General features: G+C 40.1%; 1 protein-coding gene across 4 annotated transcripts in view; it reads right to left on the bottom strand.

Annotated features, from left to right (window-relative positions):
• STAM (signal transducing adaptor molecule) overlaps positions 1–19,545 on the bottom strand; it is a 76,640-nt gene that overhangs the window by 11,611 nt on the left and 45,484 nt on the right. For 3 of the 4 annotated variants that reach the window (XM_037890792.2, XM_037890793.2, XM_037890796.2), the window contains 8 exons: positions 19,068–19,143; positions 18,882–18,977; positions 17,632–17,778; positions 17,186–17,276; positions 11,876–12,068; positions 7,932–8,026; positions 5,859–5,947; positions 3,659–3,746 (listed from right to left, as the gene is read on the bottom strand). In XM_037890792.2, coding sequence (XP_037746720.2) covers positions 3,659–3,746; positions 5,859–5,947; positions 7,932–8,026; positions 11,876–12,068; positions 17,186–17,276; positions 17,632–17,778; positions 18,882–18,977; positions 19,068–19,143 — 875 coding nt within the window. The remainder of the gene's footprint in view (positions 1–3,658; positions 3,747–5,858; positions 5,948–7,931; positions 8,027–11,875; positions 12,069–17,185; positions 17,277–17,631; positions 17,779–18,881; positions 18,978–19,067; positions 19,144–19,545) is intronic. The other variant, XM_037890797.1, reaches the window with a different exon arrangement.

Raw genomic sequence — 19,545 nt, 5'->3', positions numbered from 1 at the left:
GTATGTGTGGGGGGGGGACATCCATCAACTATTAGCGATGGATCTCCCAAACGGGGAGAAAAAACATGAATGGGGTCCTTAAAGAACCTTACCAGTGAAGGGAGGGAAAAGCACAGTATAACCCTTGGATGGAAGGGTGATGTACAGACATTTCTGCTAGATGGACCTGTATAGTTTCAGGGCTAATAAGCATTCCAATATTGCTGAAATGGGTGCTGTCAAGGGAGACAGCTGGTGCTGAGATGTACAAATAGGAAACCTCTTCTACTTAGCTTTATAAATCATTTGGACTGATGCTTTCCTGCTTTGGAGCACAATGTTTGAACAGCTTCCTACAATGAATGTCATCTAGCCAGCATCCAGGCTAAGGAGGTCAGATTTTGCATCTGGATACAGCCATTGTCTGTGAGACTATGTCCAGCAGAGCAGGTAAGGTGGCTATGCTGAAAGAGCCATCAGATCCAAGTGTCAGAACTGCTTAGTCGATGCTGGGACTATCAATCATCAGTGCTGGGTCTTGCCTTACTTGTTTTACTGGGGTAGGGGAAAACAAACCTATTTCGTTGTATCCCCACTTGTGAAAATTTTCTACAGGACTTAGCCTTTCAGAGACCCCTCGTGGCTGTCTGAAAACTGTCTACTGATTTGATCTTGAAAGGTGTTGGGAACGCTAGGAAGGTGTAGAGCCACTGGTGTGATCTGATTTGGAATGCACCAACTCCAGAGTTGCATGACTTCCTGACAGAGTGGGGATGATCTCACTCCCCCTTTTCCGATAACATGAAGCATAGTTGTGGTGGTGTCGGTCAGTAATTGGTTTGTGGATCCCAGGAGAAGAGAAAGGAATGCTTTGCCCAGGCAGATGGCTCTGAACTCTAGGGCATTTATGTGGAGTCAAGTATATTGAAGAGACCCTGAATATGAAGGTGATCTACATGAACCCTCATCACCACTCATGGTAAGTAGAGGTGTAGAGAAATATTTTTGCCACCAGCAGAACGAAGAGAGGACTTCTTGTGGAACTGTGATCATGTCCATGTGTTACCTGCTGGGTATATATATCAGTTTCAACCACTCTTGCATGCAATGTAGGTGACGTGCATCATGTAAGTGCATGAGGCCATGAGTCTCAGCAGTCTCAGGCCTGATTTCACTGATGTTCTTGGATGAGCTTGAAGTTAGTTGATGAGGTTCACTATAGTTTGGAATCTTTCCTGTGGAAGGTAAACTCTTGCTGACCTAGAATCTAACACTGCTCCTATGAACTCTATGCTTCTAGTCGGAGTAAGTATGTAGGGTATTGAGGGAAGAGAGAAGAGCTTTTTGAACCAAGTTGGTCACCTGTTGGTGTGATCTTCCTCATGATATCAGCCAGTTGTTGAGGTATTGTTACACCTGGATCTCTGGTCTCCTTAAATGAGCTGCCACAATAGCCGAACACTTAGTGTATAATCTTGGTGCAGTGGAAAGATCTTTGGGCAGGACCCACTGTAGGGAACATGTTCTTATGTGAAATATGAGGTATTTTCTGCAGGCTGGATGAACGAATGTGGAGATAAGCATCTTGCAGGTCAAGAGCCGTGAACAGTCTTGAGAACCTTACAATGGAATTATGGAGACTAGTCAACATCCTGAACTTAAAACAGTGGATGAATCTGGGACATTAAAGGTCTGTGAAGGAATGTCATCTCCCTTTCTTCTCTGGGATAAGAAAATGGGAATAAAACCCTCCACCCTTAAATTTTAAGGGCACCTCCTCCACTGCTCCCAGTTGTAGAAGGGAATCTACTTCTAGCTTTAATAGTATCTTTTGAGAAGAGCCCCTGAAAAAAGAAAGGAAAGTAGGGATAAAAAGGTAGAAGGGGACTGGAACTGGACAGAATACTCCTTTACAATCTCCAGGACCCACTGGTCTGAGGTGATCCCAGTCCAGGGTTCCTGAAAATAAGAGGCAGCTACCAAGAGGGATAGAAAGAAAAAGATCCTTGACTGGTTCTGTCAGGCTCTTGACCTTCGCATCAAACCTGCTGTCTGGTGGAAGCCACAGATTATGGGGCAGAAGAGGATAAGGCAGAGGGTTATGTCTGGTTGAGTCTCTGCGTCTTCTCCTTGGCAGCAACAAGGTCCTCAGGGGACTGATGATAGTATCAGGTACAAAAAGAAGACTGCTTGAACTAAGATTGTTGATGTGCTTGTTCCCTTCATAGGGCTGGAACATAGAGGCCCAAACAAAAAAAGTCACTCTTGGAGGGCCACATCAGACCTAGAATTAAAAAGTTCATTTCCTTCAAAGGGAAGATCCTTAATTGCTCTCTGGACCTCCCTGGGGATACCTGAGTAATGGAGTCAGGAAGGCCCCCCCACCATTACCAATACTATGGCCGTATTACATGCTGTGATGTCAGATTCATCAGATTGTAAGGAAATGCAGGCAATCAACTGTCCCTCTGCCTGATGGTCTTCATCTTCTTTTGATATTTCTTTGGAAGACAGTGTACTAACTGAGATGAAGTAACCCAGCTTAAGAAGCAATACTCTGAAAGAAGGGCCTGACAGTTAGACATCTGCATCTGGAAGATGGCTTACAAAAATACCTTATGCCCACATAAGTCTAATTTGTTTAGGTTCTTCTCTCTCAACATGGATTTGGAAGGTCCCTTTTTTTGACCTTTCTTGAACAGCCACCACTACAAGAGAACTCAGAACCGGATGGGAGTACAAATATTCTGATCCCTTAGGAGGGAACTGATAGCCCCATCAGTTTGCTTTGAGGCTGGAATGGACGGTGTTGCATGCCACACGTTTTTTGGCATGGAGAGCCTGCCGTGTGTGGAAGGGTGTAACATGTACAAAAGTTTGTGTTTTGCCTGACCCACATAGATGTATATCTATCTATCTATCTATCTATCAGAAAAAATCCTGGGTCTCTGTTATGTGCCTAATGAGGTCCTGGAACACTGTGAAGTCATCCACTGAGGCAGATGTAGAGGGGTTCACTGCCTTACCTGGGGAGGTATAGGGGAGTAGTTGTTCTTCTCCTTGGCATTTGATGCTCTTCTTCATTTTCCTCCTGCTGCCTTTCTAGGATCTAAGGCTGCACTAGTTGGGAACACTGAGGGATGGAGGAGGGGGGCTACCAACAGAGCGGTAAGCCTACGAGTCCTAGGCCTCCTCCTGCTACCTCATGAAATCTTCTCTAGAATCCCTTTCTGATTTCCATTGTGCTACCCAAGAAGGGGAAAGTGGATGGGTGGGAGATGAGAAAGAAAAGGAGGAAGTGTATCACAAAAGCCATTCTATTGGGAGTGCCCTGCATTTGGAGAGGAGATGGTGGTACTGGGGGTGGTACCTTAACTTGATGTACCAATATCTCAGAAGCTGGTTGAATGGTTATCACCACCCTGAATCCTGCAAAGAGGTGACTCCAGTACCGGGTCCACAGTTAAGTCACTCAGCGCAGTGTTTGCTTTGGGTGTTGGGGCACGCAGGAGTCCAGGTGCAATCTGAGAATTATGGGGAGCTGTCTTGGCAATCAGTAGCAGGGAACCTCAGGTGACCTGGCCTTTTCAGGCTTCTGGCACTTAGGAGGCTGAGCCTAAAGTGCACCACAGTGGAATTCATGTGGACAATCATTCAAAAAAGTACAAAGTTTCATTACCTTCAAGATGAAGCAGCTCTGGGAGGTCCGGCTGATCATCAGTTGGATCTGCACTTTGTAACATCTGTAACAGTTGGTCCATTTTATCCTATAATGAAAATAAGAGAATTAGTATGGGGAAAAATAGCTGGGTTTTACACTGGATTCCATAAGATTACTGTAATGCAATATTCCTTTTTGTCCCCTTCGCCGCCGCTGCCACCCCCCCCACCCCCCCACAATATACACTAACTTTCTGATCCTCTAAGATAGGGATTCTACCAGCATTAACACACTTAGTTTCAGCAGATATGAACAACAGTATGAGCCTTTATTTAAGATTTTCCTCGCTAATAATGGTAATTATCACAGGGCCAAACACATCCCCTCCACACAAAAAGAGCAAGAATGCTCCATTTACTCTCCTGAAAAAGTGTTATTTTAAGATGTTTCTATTGAGTTTCTTATTTCCTAGGAGACAATTATCCATCTGAAAGTTTCAACTGCACACAAAGCAAATGTAACTTTAAAAGAAAGTCAGGAGAAAATTAAAAAGGATAAGCAATGAATATGACAAAAATGGTTTAATAACATGTGAAATGTAGACTGTCCCTCGTATATAAAAGTCATTCCTCAGAATTTTATTTTATAAGCAGCTTCTACGTTTCATTCTACTTCAATTACATGAGCAATGCTACCACCCAGTGGGATATGTAAGTATCTACAAAGTGCACATAGTAAGTATGCTAAAAGAAATGCATAAATATAGCTCCAACTATACATGTATTAACAAATAAGCCATATTTTGAAAGTATAACTAGCAGTCCATAAGCACCTAAATAAAGTATTTATTAACATGCAGGAAGACATGACGTTTTCATACGGTTAGCCTCAGAGTACTTGGGCCTAATTACTTTTAACTGATTTCAGATGCAAACCATTTATACGGGCACCCAAAAGAGAAAACTGGGCACAAAGTCTTTGAAAAAAATTAAAATTACAGTTTCGCTTAGTGGTGTCTAATTAGTGGCACTCAAGGTGTCAGTGTTACAGAAATTTGTATTTGAATACAAATTGAAAATGTGTCTCTCTAACACTTCTTTCCCCTCCTCCACCCCCAATGCCACCTCCACTGCCGGAAGGGAAGGAGAAAGCTAAGAGCAAAGCAGGTTCTGAGTGGCTTGGCCTTTATAGTCTTGTTTTGATGGGCAAAAAGGTATGCTTTTCAATCATGTTAGCTCGGTACAGCTGAAAAGCCCCACTAAGATGTAGTCTAACATGCTGGAAGCCATGTCAACTGTGTTAAGCTAATTCAGTTTAAACACACACCCCTTTTGCCCATCAAGGCACATTTTAAGAGGAAAGCAGCATGTAGTGAGACAGCAAGGGGAACCACACAGTCTTCCCAAGAGCAGGAGGGAAAGGGAACAAGCAAGCAGCTCAACAGCAGCACACCACAAATGCAATAGCAGCGGGGGCTCCCAGAAAAGAGAACACTACGAAGGGGGCAGCAGAGGCAGGGGTCTCACAGAATTAGGGAGAGGTGCAATTGATATTAGAAGAGTTGTAGGGCCTCAGTAACTTAAATATTGGGAAGGGGCAGGTCATGGGCAGAAGGGAGGGATTTGGGAAAGTGAGGGTATTCCTGAAGATCAGAAAGAAGGCAGGAAAGATCTGGGGCCAGTGTGTGTTCTTGGAAACAATGAGAAGGTGCTGAAGGAAAGATGGCCTGAATCCTTGAGGCTGCTTATGATGAGGCAAGGCTGAGATTCCTGGGTAATGAAAGAAAAGGTTCCTTCAGGGACTGGGGCAGAAGGCAGTGTTTACACAGGGGACATGTTGGAGAAGAGGGCCAAGATACGGTGTTTCTGAGAGATGGGGCAATAAAAGTAGAGTTGGGAAAAGAAAGCCACTACTCCATGTCCAGCTGGTGCTCTGCAAGTGGATTTGCAGTCTGAACCTACAGTTTGGGGCTCAGAAACCAAGTTGGAAGCTGCTCCCAATTCAATTTAATACGAACATATGAGAGAAGTGAGTGGGAAAAAAGGTCTGCAGAAGTGTAAAAAAAAAATTTAAAAAAATGGCAAGTCTGAAGTGCCTCCCCTTCTAGACTGTGGTCCCCTTGATATTTCGGAATATTTTTGGCCCTTGTACTGAGGAGGTTGGACACCACTGGTTTAGTTGTACTAAATGCTGAAATCAATATTTTTATTGTACGTACTTCATCAATATAAACTGGTTCAGGCTCAGGTTCTATTGTCTCTACTTGAACTTCATCACTGAACTGTACTGTTTTCTTCTCCGTTTTCACTGTAAAACACATGGACTTTTTAAAAAAAAGTAAATCTCAACTGCAAAAATAAAATGTTACGCTGAAAACATTTTGTCTGCCATTTAAATTATTTGGCGGTCGAAACAAACTGTAAACTTGAAACTGAAAAAAGAAAAAGTTTAAGCAATTGAAATATTTGTTTTCTGAAAAACAAAAAACTGAACCTCCTGGCATATATTTATATTTGTAATCTTATTACGAAGCTCTTAAAGACAAGGGTCGATCACTTTTGAAGATAGGACTTAGGTGCTTCTGAAAATTTTACCCAAAGCCTTTCTTAGGAGCTGGAACGTCCTCCAAGCGAAAGTAAACAAACAGATACCCTGAGGTTAAAGTGCAGAGGAAAATTCTTTCATTATCAATAACTACTTAGAAATAAGCCATATTTTATAATTTTATATATAGATTGATCTACAGATATATAAAATAAGTTGGACGCACCACCTATTAAGGTTGCTGATGTGTGTGTGAGCACGAACATGCGCGCGCACATGCGTACTTTAAAAAACATTTCTTGGTTGCATCCACTCCCATCTCAACATAAATTTGTCAAAGGTAACAAAAGTACCCAACCTAACAAACCCACCAATAAGTCTAATGAAAAATTAAATCAGATTTAAATGTATTATTTGTCACCCTGAAAGCCTTATTGAATATTTAACATTTATCCTTTTTACTTAAGTGCTCAAAGAAGGTCAGACTGAAGGATGTTATTTCTGTTAAAAGCAACTAACACAGCAAACTGTTCCTTTCATTCAGTACATGTCCACCAATCCTATACTTTTCTGAAGGAGTCACAGCAGAACTAATAGGGCAAAAAAAATGAAAAAAGCACCTTCACAAATAAGAGTGTTACGGTTGGTTTGTTTTTAACTTTAACTTCAGCCACAGCATTGAATTGTTTCCAACTGAAAGCTGCACTTTAGGATTCTTGGAGGTAAAATGTTTGAAGTTAGGAAAGGTGGATGCAATGGCCAATTTGCAGATTTCTTCTGCTGGAGCTCTAGCCTTTTCTACTTTCACCCCAGTCACTGCCCTGGTAAGCTTTAATTTTTATTTTTATGTCTTTTTGTAGGATCAAGGATCCTTTACAGAATATTTCTCTAAGACAGGCAGATACCACTACTATTTGTAAGGATGCAGCAGAGGATCCTTGGTTCCACTTAAAGCACTGCTGTATCTCTAACCTTGTAAATGAGCTACAAAGTAGAATAATGTGGGTATCCTTTAATGAAAATGTCTGAAGGGAAACAGTCTATCTGGGAGAACCCTTCTTCTTCACAAGTTCGTTGGTTCGACAATGACGTTTTCATGCTCTCTTTTGCTCGAAGGACTAGAGTGGATTCTAGAGTGACTCTGAAGTCCAGAGCGTGACGCACATGCTCATAAGCAGATCAAGAAGACGAAGTCCTTTGAGTGGAGATCCCTTTTTCAAGAATAAACCCCAAGCCCAGGTATAGCATCATAGCTGTACCCATCTCTGCAGAGTATCTGGGAAGGAAGGGCTGTCCATATTATTGGCTGTAGAATCCTGACTCCTATCTTCTTCTCTGTAGGGTCCCCTGGTGCTAGTATCTGCATCTTATAGTTTAGCAGTCCCTCTTTGACAGATGGGCATTCCATGCTAACTGCTAGAATTGCCTTCTTGTGTCTCAGAGCAGAACACTCTGGCAGCAGGATCCTCAGTGGACAAGAACTTATAAGTCCCTTAGTGAAGTGACAGATAATATGAACAGTCATATCTACACTGACCTAGATGCAGACAAGAACATTAGGATTGGAGGCTGTATGTTGAACTTTATTGAGATTATTATTATTTTGCTTGGAATAGATTCAGAACAGTTTATTTCTCTTTTTTAATGATGCTTTTACCACTGTATGCACAAACTAAAAATACCAAAACAAATATTGGGTGCATTGTGTTGCATAAATATTCTTCAGCATGAACATAGTGTTACTCACTCATTTCCGGTTCAGCAGTAAGGTCAGCTGTTACAAAATTAGAGGGAAATAATCCTGTTCCTTGGTGAGTTTCACCTTTCCACCAATTTGGATCACTGAAGATTAAAAAATAGTTTTCATATAAAATGTTCTACATTACAGCATAATTCAAGTAAAAATGTGAGACATTTAAATAAAAACATTCAACATGCAAATAAGTTAATTTAAACATGGAGTTCTAACGTATGTGTCCAAATATTGAGTATGAGCAGCCTGATATTTCCAAAAGCTTTTTATGGACTTTGCGTGCCTCTCTTTTTTCACAATATCCTGTTAGAAACTTTAAGATAAGAACTTAGCAAGAATCCAAAAAGGACTGAATATTTATATAAATACACCCATAATTATAGTAAGGATTAAAGGCTTAGAAGAGTTTAAGAACATGAAGGTTTCTCTCCCTCTAAAAGATGGAAGTCAACCCCCAACTGACATAGATTAGTAAGAAACTTTTCCTATGGGCAGATTATTCCTTAAGTGCTTGATGCATGATTTCTTGCACCTTCCTCTGAATCAACTGGTCATGGACAACGCTGGAGACAGGATATTAGACTGAAAGGGCCGCTGATCTAACCTGGTATGACAATTCAACATTTCTCTACTGACTTTAAGCTTCTGCATTAAGGGCTTGGATCCTGCAAAGTGCTAGACAATACCAATGGGAGCAGAAGGCAATTGGCACCTCGCAGGATCAGACCTTAAATAGATAGGCAGGAAGCCAGGTATTTTGCCGAGTATTGCAGAAGCCAGAAGTAGTCTTTGGTCCACATTGTATATTCATATTAGTTAATTAGCTAAATCTTTGTGCATTCCACTATTTCTTCTTTCTGGAAAGGCTATGTTTATATAATGACAGGTTTCAGAGTAGCAGCCATGTTAGTCTGTATCCGCAAAAAGAACAGGAGTACTTGTGGCACCTTAGAGACTAACAAATTTATTAGAGCATAAGCTTTCGGGGGCTACAGCTCACTTCATCGGATGCATAGAATGGAACATATAGTAAGAAGATATATATATATATATATATATATACACATACAGAGAAGGTGGAAGTTCCCATACAAACTGTAAGAGGCTAATTAATTAAGATGAGCTATTATCAGCAGGAGAAAAAAACTTTTGTAGTGATAATCAAGATGGCCCATTTAGACAATTGATCAGAATGTGTGAGGATACTCAACACAGGGAAATAGATTTAATATGTGCAATGACCCAGTCACTCCCAGTCTCTATTCGAACCCAAGTTAATGGTATCTAGTTTGTATATTAATTCAAGCTCAGCAGTTTCTTGTTGGAGTCTGTTTTGAAGCTTTTCTGTTGCAAAATTGCCACCCTTAAATCTTTCACTGAGTGGCCAGAGAGGTCGAAGTGTTCTCCTACCGGTTTTTGAATGTTATGATTCCTGATGTCAGATTTGTGTCCATTTATTCTTTTACGCAAAAGAATAAATGGACACAAATCTGACATCAGGAATCATACCATAGGGAAGGTGAATGGAAGGTTAAATTGTAAACAGGGGCTTGACAAACAGTATACTGGAATCAGGATGTCTGTGATAGGTAGGATAAGCAACAACACCCTGATGCTAGACAAGATAAACTATAGACAAAATAAACCTGGAATGTAAAGATCAGGTTCCACATGAACAGCACATGGACAGAGCATGCTGTACAGGGATTAGTTCCCGCAAAGTAACCAAGCCAATCCAAAAACGTGAGATTTAATGTATAGCAAATGCAATGTAATGTGTAAATCTACGTATAGGAAGAAGTTGTTTGTGTAACTTTAGATGTATGGTATGCCATATACCCACCCCGTGCGCTTGAGTCTGATCAACTCAACATAGCTTTGCTGTATGACAAACAAAAGAACCTGAATGACGAAATCCGAAGTCAAACAGAGGGTTTTGGATCCCAGAGAACTGGACCAAGTGTTCTCCCACAACTGGACAAGGTGTTCTGGATAAGCCAAGTGGAAAAGGTCTCAGAGGAAATCCCAACGTACTGTTTAAGTTTTTTTTACTCTCCATATTTCATCCTCACAATGACAGACTTCCTGCATTGCTGAGAGATTCCAGCACAGTCACTTGAGATAGAAAGTTATGTCTGTTTTTATTTAATATTATTTAATATTGAGCTGTTAGTTAAGTTTTACTACTTTCATAGTACCAACAGAGGCACAGGGGATTTACTGTGATTAACAACTGGCTGGAAAAACTTGACAGTTTGAGGCAGAGTCCTTGTTGGCGCTAAACCAATCTGTAAAATGCTTTTGTTTCGTTACCAGTTTAAAAGTTGTACATGTGCTTAGAGAATGTAGGTGAGACAATTTTTTAAAATATGAATTAGACAGCCAACCATTAGTGTCTCATTTATTGTTTCTAACATAAATGTCTAGAGAGTGAAGTGTATGCTTTTTTAAAAAATGGGCAATACCATTTCAGTGATATATACATGGCATTTTTAGAAAATTTGTGCTGTGCATATTAGCCAGATTTTAAAATCTCATCATCCCATTCAATTTAGGCTTGCTCTATACTTAAAAGATTTAGCAGCATAGCTATGTGGATTAGTGTTGTTTAAAAAATAAATAAATAAATGAACCAAAAAAAAAAAAACCCAAACAAACCTAAACACACACAACATAGCTAGACCAGCAAAAGGCAGAGTGTACAGGCAGTTATATCAGCAAAAAAGTACTTTTGCTGGTATACCTTATTTGGATTGGTGAGCAAAATAAGCTCTACCACAAAAGCACTTTTTTGCTACTCAACACTAAAAGGGGTTGTGCTGGTGTAGCGACATCAGCAAAACTTTTAAGTGTAGATAAGGCCTTACTATATCAAGAATAAAAGAAAAATCTTAGAACACAGCTCAAAATTTAACAGAAACAGATTTACCTTCTCCCTAGGAATCCTGTATGCTCCTTCACTTTTCAGTGGTGGCATACAACAGACCATATAAAACAGACAGGATGTCTAAGGGAGAATGGAATGTGATCATAATTTGTGAATTATGCAAATTGTTCAATTTGTGAACCTAAAAAGCCAGAAACTGTAGTACAGCTGAAAACTGTGAAAAGCCTACTAGTTAGATCAGTAGTAGAAATGCGAAATAAACAGAAGGGAAGCAGAAGGACAGTAATCCAAAGAGTTTTGAGGATAAGTGTATGTGTTTGGATAAAAAAAAAAAAGAAACCAGACACTCTGCTTAGAAAGCAAATGATCCCTGGAGAAGAAGAAGAGTTACTTGTTTCTCTATGAGTTAAAATAAGAATTAAAGATAAATGCTGCTCATCGATAGTACTACAGTACTTAATTTTGGACATTTAAATTTTAACGACGAGAGAATAAGCTGTTTAGAACAGGGACTTGTTACGTTTATACTGCACATAGCACAATGGAGCACTGAACCTGCTTGGGACCTCTAGATGCTACCATAGTATAAATATGAAGTAGTCAAACAATTCTAATAATTACTATTCATTAGCACTGACATTGCTCTTGGAAAATTTAAATTTGTGTATAATAAAAACCTTTTTGCTAAACAAACTGGAAGATATCTAAGAACTTTGAAATAGCTAAATCCTGGATCTATTTCTTCCTCAGAAGCAGGTCTACAAACATTATAATTAAAGCAACCTGCGTACAAGAAGCTAATTAAGGAAAATAAAATCCAATCCTGAGAAACAATAAGCCTCCAAAAGAGGAATAAAAGATACCAGCATTTGAGTAGTGCAATACAAGATCACAACATTATACATGATCATGATGTAGATTATAGTTACTATATTTTTGACAACACTAGTTAGTATGGAGTTTGAGGATTTAGTATGTATTTTAATATCTAACATTTGTCTGAGAAATGTACTTCTAGCATGCACTACTTGTGAACATCTATGTAAGTTACCTGTCATCAAGTACAGTTATAAGTTCTCCAGCTTTAAATGTTAATTCATTATCTTCAGCAGCTTCAAAATCATAGATCGCGCGAACCTTTCGGCCCTCATGTTTGTGATTCGTTAAGAGGCTTGACGTGCTCGGATACAAACTGGAAAGTGTTGTTTGCTGTGGCCTTTGTTCTTTTAGGGACAATTCAATGGCTACAAAAAGTAAATAATTTCCTTTAAAATTCACAGATACAAAAAGTATATATTACTTTTTAGTATACTTTTAAGTATAATTCTGCATTTGTTGCACAATACACAATTTCTTCCCTTCGTTTAGAAATAACTACACTGAGCAAAAATACTAACTTTCATCATCTTAAAATCTTGCTTGAGGTGAAGTCAATTAGAGCTTTACTATAGCATTCAGTGGGAACAGGATCAGTACTTAATACTTTAACATAAAGGCCCCCGGTCCAAAGAAGTCAGGGGAAGTTTTTCCCATAGGTTTATGTACCTGTGGGTTTGATCCAAACATTTGCAACTCAATGAATATTTTTCTTTGGACATACGCAAATGTAATTTAAATTCTTACTAAAAGCTGCTTGAAGTGTTAAAAAGGAAAAAAAAAACATTGCTATTGTAAAAAATCCACTTTTAACAGTTTATGGTTACAAGTTACATTTGATAATACAAAAATCCTTGAAGCTGTCATCTGTCAAAGGTCAGAAATGCCCACCAACTACTAGTGCAAAAACTTTATACATATAATTAATACAAAGAATCTATATATCCATTGCTAACCTGCTGAGTCATATAGCATATGTCGACACTGCAACATAAACCAAGGCTTAAATTCAGGTTCAAGCCTAACCCCCCTTCTATCTTTACTGAAATTATGCTAACCCAAGGCTCGGACCCAGGGTCCCAGCCCAAGTCAAGATGGGACACTCAGAGTTTGAACACTATTGTTTTACAGTGTAGACGCAGCCTTGCTTGACTCGTGTCCTGGAGTCCTCCAGAAGTATCCCACAATTCCAAGGGCCGACTTCCTCTGTCCTCTCTATCTCAACAATCTCCAGTCGACTCAACTGAAAACAGAAGCCACGCCACCCCACCCCCTCTCTCTTAACATACAGCACCAGCTCAGTGAGTCAGCGTTAACCCATTCTCTTCTGATCACTGAGCGGCAAGCACACCATTGGACAGACTCCTGAGTTTGCAATGGATACCGAACAGAACAAGCCTTTTGTAAATTGTGCTGCTTCATGGCCATGGAAGCATAGCCTGATTTTGGTGACTCTCTAGTGCAAAGCCACTAAAACTGTGGACCTCAGCAAAAGTACCAGGAATAACCATGTGTACCAGCAAAGAGCTAAAAAGCTGGCAGCTCTGCAAATTTTTCCAGACATGTGATCAGTGCAGGGAGCATATTAAGAGACTGAATGAAGAGTGAGTACGAGAAGACGAGAGACAAGAACCACATCTTGGGCAATTCACCAATGTCATGGCTGTTTTATTAGGAGTTTGACCAAGTGCTGGGCACTGCACCCAGCAAGGAGTCAACCATGGTGCATGACGATCTGGTCAGCCAGAATGGTGCCCTGCTGGTCCCTGAATCCAGCATGGGGACTGATGGGAGCCAGCAGCAGGTGATTCTATGAAACCAATCACAAAGAAGGTTGTGGAACGGGATTAACAGCAAATTCTAGGTCCCTACTCAGAACAGCTTTTTCATCCTCCCCCACCCTGAGGAACATCCCACTGCGAGCCTGCAGAAAAGGTGGTAGAGACCAAAGCCTCCCCAGAGCCTGTTATGTTTCTGACTCCAAGTAAAAGTTTATTACTACAATAATGGAAGGGATTTCCGCTCTGTGAACCAATGCACAAGTTATGAGAAGCCCTGGCAGGCAGCCTGTATCTACTAATGGCAGATTGTTTCAGAGCACTTTGGAATCCGCCTTCCTCCCTCCACTCCCCCACATCATCACATGGAGTTCAAAATGGCAATCGGGAATTGAAAACAGTAAAAAAAACCTGCTTTAAACAGTTTTTTAACTGTAATGTCACAGATGTTTGCCAGGGTCATTCATGTTTTCCTTTCAGTGGTAAGAGCTTGAAATTTGCCACTCTGTAAATCACTGAACCACCTATGGAGCCATCTGGAAAGAGTGAACTGTGTGTGTGTTTTTCAGAAACTGTCTTCTATTTCCAAATCTAGTCCATTTCAGTTAGAGATAGTTCATGCTGTCACTGGGTCACAAAATTATTTCTCCCAAGTACAAGTAGGATGACATTTTTTGCCTAGAACTGTGCCGAGAATGGGGAAGAGGAAGGTTGTAGAAGTCTGCATGCAGCAACAACAGGGTAAACCATGTGTGAACTAATGCTGCATCCTGTTAATTCTCTCATGGATTCTGACCCAATCCTGATTATTGATAGCTGCAAACTTTTCCTGAAGCTGGAACTCCAGATATGCAGTTACACTGCAGGAAAGGGCATAGTTCCAAGGGCCACCTCAGTAGCTGACTAGCTCACTGCACTCACAGATGTTCAGTCACTATATGTTTGAATATTTCTGCTGCATACACTGCAGGTTTCCCACCAACTACCTGGAATAACATCTCCCTTTAGCAATATGGCACCATAAGAGAAGTTATGTCCTCCAAAATGTGAAAGGCCTGAAATCATTTAAAAAAAAAAAAAAAAGTCTTTTGCACCAAGGGCACTATCTGCCACCACTCCACCCCCTCTCTAGCCAAGCAGTTACGCAATTCTAGTAAAACAGAAAAAGATGTAATTTTACACTTACAATTGTCTCTGCACTTCTGTAACTGCAACTAACCAGGCTGTGTCCAGAGAATGTAGACTGAAGCATCCCGATCATGAAATATATTGGTTCAGTTTTAAAACAACATTTTGTCTCATGGAGATTCCACAAGAATTAATTCTATGCTCCTCCATTGAGCTACGTTAGACAATAATCCTGTTTCTGTTCCTATTTCTGGGCCCTCAACCTCTATTGCCTTTTGTTCATCAAAAACTCAATCCCTGGGGCAAAGCACCTTCATGGACTGTTCAAAAGAAAGCATTTCGTGATGAAGTTATGGTCTAAGTTCTTGAGACAGCAGACCAGCAAGTCCAGTACCCGAAGGTGAGGGACACAAGACTGGAGCAACAGTATGCTGAGAGGCAGGAGGGAAGACTGAAGCTCGCTGCCCAGGTGGAGGACAAAGTTTCAGCAAGGGAGCAGGCAATTGCAAAACAGTTCCTGGAACAGGAAGAACAGCTAAGAGCGGAAGACAGAGCTCAACAGAGAACTGTTTCAGCAAGCCATCTCTATCATGACTGCAAGAGCACTGTCTCCTGCTGCCTCCCCCTCACCATGGCCTGATCCCCCTGCAAGTTAACCACAGTCCAGAACTAGTTTGGACAACTTCATATCAGGGCAGTCCATGCAGTCAGGCACCATAGGCAGCTGGGCAGAGCAACTGAACCCCATGAAGCCTTCCTTATTAAACCCATTCCCTGTGGATACCTTTGCCACCTCTCTCTGGGAGTAAATCAATGGAACACAGGAAAAGAAAGGAAAAGGAGAATGTGGGGCCAGGGAACATGTAATGGCAGAGGGTCTGTGTTGGGTTTGCACTGTTTCTGGCACTTTAAAAAAAAAAAAAGGTTCTTCTGGTCTTTGTTTTGGGTTGTTGTAATATCAGCTGGCCTGCCAAGCAACTGGTGACTGTTGTAGTGTTTTAATACATGTTTATAACTAAAGCCTTTTATGTCATCGAGAAATTTTATTGCTATCACTGCGTCACATGATACAATAACGATTTGAGACGATAAAGATAAAAAAAACATTCAGGAGCAATTATATATTAGTAAGCAAACACTATTCTTCTATTTAGCCAGGTACAGCAATTCACATTACAATAAATTTCATATATAAACCCATGCTACCCCCCTTCAATTCATCATGTCTTTCATAACTATAATGCATGACAACCAATCCAAAACCCCTCCCAAGAACTGAACCCCCCAATCCCGCAAAAATTAGCCACTTTTCCCCTACAAACATATTCATACAGGTACTATTCCCCCTCTTCCACTGGGCCACGCAAGTCCATAATGTAAGAACACAAAGCATCCCTGACTTCTGTTGCCCAGATGCAACCAGCTCCCGCAGGGGTGGCGGCACTTCCTGGCTGAAGGCACCAATTCAGCGGCCCCTTGCTGTCATAGGTCCGTTCAGAGGGAAATAGCTCACCTCTGGCTTCACAAAGATTGTGAAGGGCAAAGCATGCCACAGTCCTGCTGACAGCATTGATGACAATGGCTTCCAAATGGGTTTGTAAAGATCTCTAACAGAATTTCAACCTGCCAAAAGCACATTCAACAATCATTCTGCACCTGTTGAGAGTGTAATTAAACCTTCTTTTGCCAGGGCCTCTGAAATCGGGAGTTTCATAAGCCAAGGCAAAAGGGGACACATGGGATCCTTCAGAAAAACGGTGGGGACAGTAACTCCACTTATGTCAATGTCATTTGGTGGGAATAGTATCACAGTCTGTCGATGAATGTAGACTCCAAAGTAGTGAAAAACTCTGGCATTGTGACCTTTTCCAGTACAGCCCATGTTGACATTGATAAATTGACCTCTGTGGTACATGAGGAGTAGCACTCTTTATGATTTATGTATTCATGTGCTCCTTGAGGAGGACAAACTATGGCACATGAGTTCCATCAATTGCCCCAGAGCAGTTAGGAAATCCCATTCTCTCAAAGACCGCAATTACCTCCGGAATATCTTTAATGTCCGCCACCCTGGAGTAAACCACACGCCTGATTGCCTCAGAAACCTCTGCCACCACTTTAGCAACAGTCGACTTTCCAACACCAAATTTATTGTTAACCGACCTATAGCAACTAAGGTACCTCATCTACCCCCAAATAAGGGAGAAATCCAAGTAAAGGATTTCCACTAAGTCTTTCAAAGTGAAGCTCTCCTTGAGATCACATTTGACTAGCAGGCTATTACAATGTCACTTCACTTTTTCAGAGGATAATTCAAAAAGCAGAGAATGATTTTTTAAATACCTACAAGTAAAAAGCAGAAAAGGATTTTTAATACCTATAAGTAAAACAAAGGGTTTTTTTTAAATCTTTTCCATGTTTTTTAAATATTTAAAATTGAATAATCATCACTGCAGTTCATAAATATACTACTACACACAGGAAAAGAGGCAAAACAAAGCTATCCCTTAAGCAGTATATATTTAGTAGATATTAACAACTATATCATAAAGTATATAGATCAGAAAATAAATAGTCACCTTTTGCTAAATCTTCCTCTTCCTTTTTGTTAACTGCTGTACCAGGATCTTTGGCTACTAGAGCTGGGCTTGCTTTTGCTTGTTCTGCAGCCTAGCCAAACACCACAAAAGTGAAAGTTAATTACAATGGACTTTATGGCAGTACATTAAACACACTATTTTGTTCTGTCATTGTCTCAGCCAAATTTCTTGAGGCCATTTATTTTAAAATACAATGCAAATCACAGCATGCACTCTTTAAAGGAGCATTCAAATTTTGTCTAAAACAGAGGAATTCTTAACGTTTCTATAAGTTGACATTTTGTTTCTAAAATGCATTACATAACTTTTAAACATAAACCTACAAAACTGTAGACATCCAAGATAAACAGAATTTGTATGAAATTCCAGGAATTCATTCATCACTTAAATTCACAAGCTTTTGCATATTATTATATGAATTATACCTGTGAACCAACAGCTGGAAACGTAACTCCTTGCTCCTTAAGATTTTTTATCATGGCAGATATTAGACTAAGCTGTGGGTCGTTCTTGAATTCATCTGTCCATTCCACCATTAGGGCTTTTAGCTTTTCACAGACTTTTGGATGACCCTGGAAACGGAAGAAGTTAAGTTCTATAATTTAGGAATCTGCTCCTAATAATTTCTTATTAAATTAAATTTAGTATCTCAAGAAGTACACAAAATAATCAAATTGACGCACTCTTAATTCTCTTCATTTCCTATCCTGATGAAGGTGCTGTTCTACTGCACACAGGAAAAATTAAGGTGGAGAGTTTCTTCAAATGTTTAACCATTAGTATTGTCTGATAAGTTGTCTGATAACAAGAGCATACTGAAGAACCGTGACATAATCACAATTGGTAAGAACTCTATCAGCATTAAAATAGTATTTTAAGAACATTTAAGGTGTACAACTGGCATAGGGGCTTATGAATAACACAAACTCCTTGCTGCCTGAGTAAGGAGAAAGGAAAGATGCAAGGTTACTGAAAAGGAGGTGCTGGTCATATTTTGTTATTGCCATATCCCACATCCAAGTTAAAATTCCACCAATTGAGGGGTGGAGACGGCCCAGAGGAAGACCCCCTAGTACATGGGTGCATCAAGTCTGTTTCAACGTTAGACTTTCGGCCCAACAAGCCCCCTGCATCCGCACAAGAACGTACCAAATGATGAACGATTGCTACGGCCGACCATTTGGCTAAGTGTTGAAGAAGACGACCACTGCCATAGCCTTAGGAACTTATTCAAAGGTAACTGATCTCTTACCCATTTTTCAGTTCTGTGTCAAAATTTTAAGAGATCTAGCAATGGAGTCCTACTATTTGCTGTTTCACATACACAAGAAAGACATGTACTACTATGAGATGCGTCATCTTAAGTATCTAAAGAAAGAGAGAATCACGCTCATAGCTACTATAGAAGTCTAAATGCATAAATAAAGTCCCTCTAATCTTTTTTTTAAAAAGAGTTCTAACGCACACACTCTGTTCCCACCACAACCTGACAAGCAACCATTTCCTTACCAACCCTCACTCACTATAGCCTCAGCCATCCTTCACATCTCTGTTAAAATTCACATCCCCACACAATCCCCAATAGCACAGATTCCATTCCACCTCTCAGAAAGGTATTTCCCCCATCTAATTCAGATTCTATCATGAAATCCTATAAAGGAACACAATACATTACCTTATTCAATACGTTGCTTACTTCACTAGCAAAATCTCTTGAACACACTTCTAAATGAAAGATTTTACCACAGTTTGATACGCATGCTCCTAGAAGCTGAAGAGAAAAAGAAATTAAAAGACAGCCATGCATTTGTACAACATAGCTTTGCAGGAGGAAAAAGGAAGGAAGCAAAAGGCCACCTACTGTCAGTGCTTGCATAGCAACATGAGGATCCTTATGGTTCACTCTCTTCATAACAGACCGAAGGCAATCCTTAGGCCTAATAATTAAGGGGGAAAATTACAACTTTGAAATATTACAGTCCATGAACCACATCTCATTTTGAGGGAAAAGGCAGAAGTAACGCAAGCTTTACATAAATATCTTTACATAAATATCAGGAAAATAATTTTTTGTTAGCTTCAAGGACAAAACACATTTGGTCAATATTGCAATTTTAAGAACCGTACCTTTAGCAGTTCTACCTTCCCAAACATTTCTATATGAAAGATTGTTAGATTTCTGAATTAGGAGGAGCTCCCCATTAGGCTAAATTTATTTTATCTTTTGAATTATAGTTTTGTATAGTTCATCTACCTTTATGAAAAAAAACTTCCTGTTTTTTAAAAAACATTCATAAAGTAGCAAACATTGTCTATTGCATATACTGTGTAAAACACAT

Source organism: Chelonia mydas, chromosome 2, assembly GCF_015237465.2.
Source record: "Chelonia mydas isolate rCheMyd1 chromosome 2, rCheMyd1.pri.v2, whole genome shotgun sequence".
Classification (NCBI taxonomy): domain Eukaryota; kingdom Metazoa; phylum Chordata; order Testudines; family Cheloniidae; genus Chelonia; species Chelonia mydas.
The sequence above is the reverse complement of the archived record's forward strand: the minus strand, read 5'-3'. Positions and strand labels throughout refer to the sequence as shown.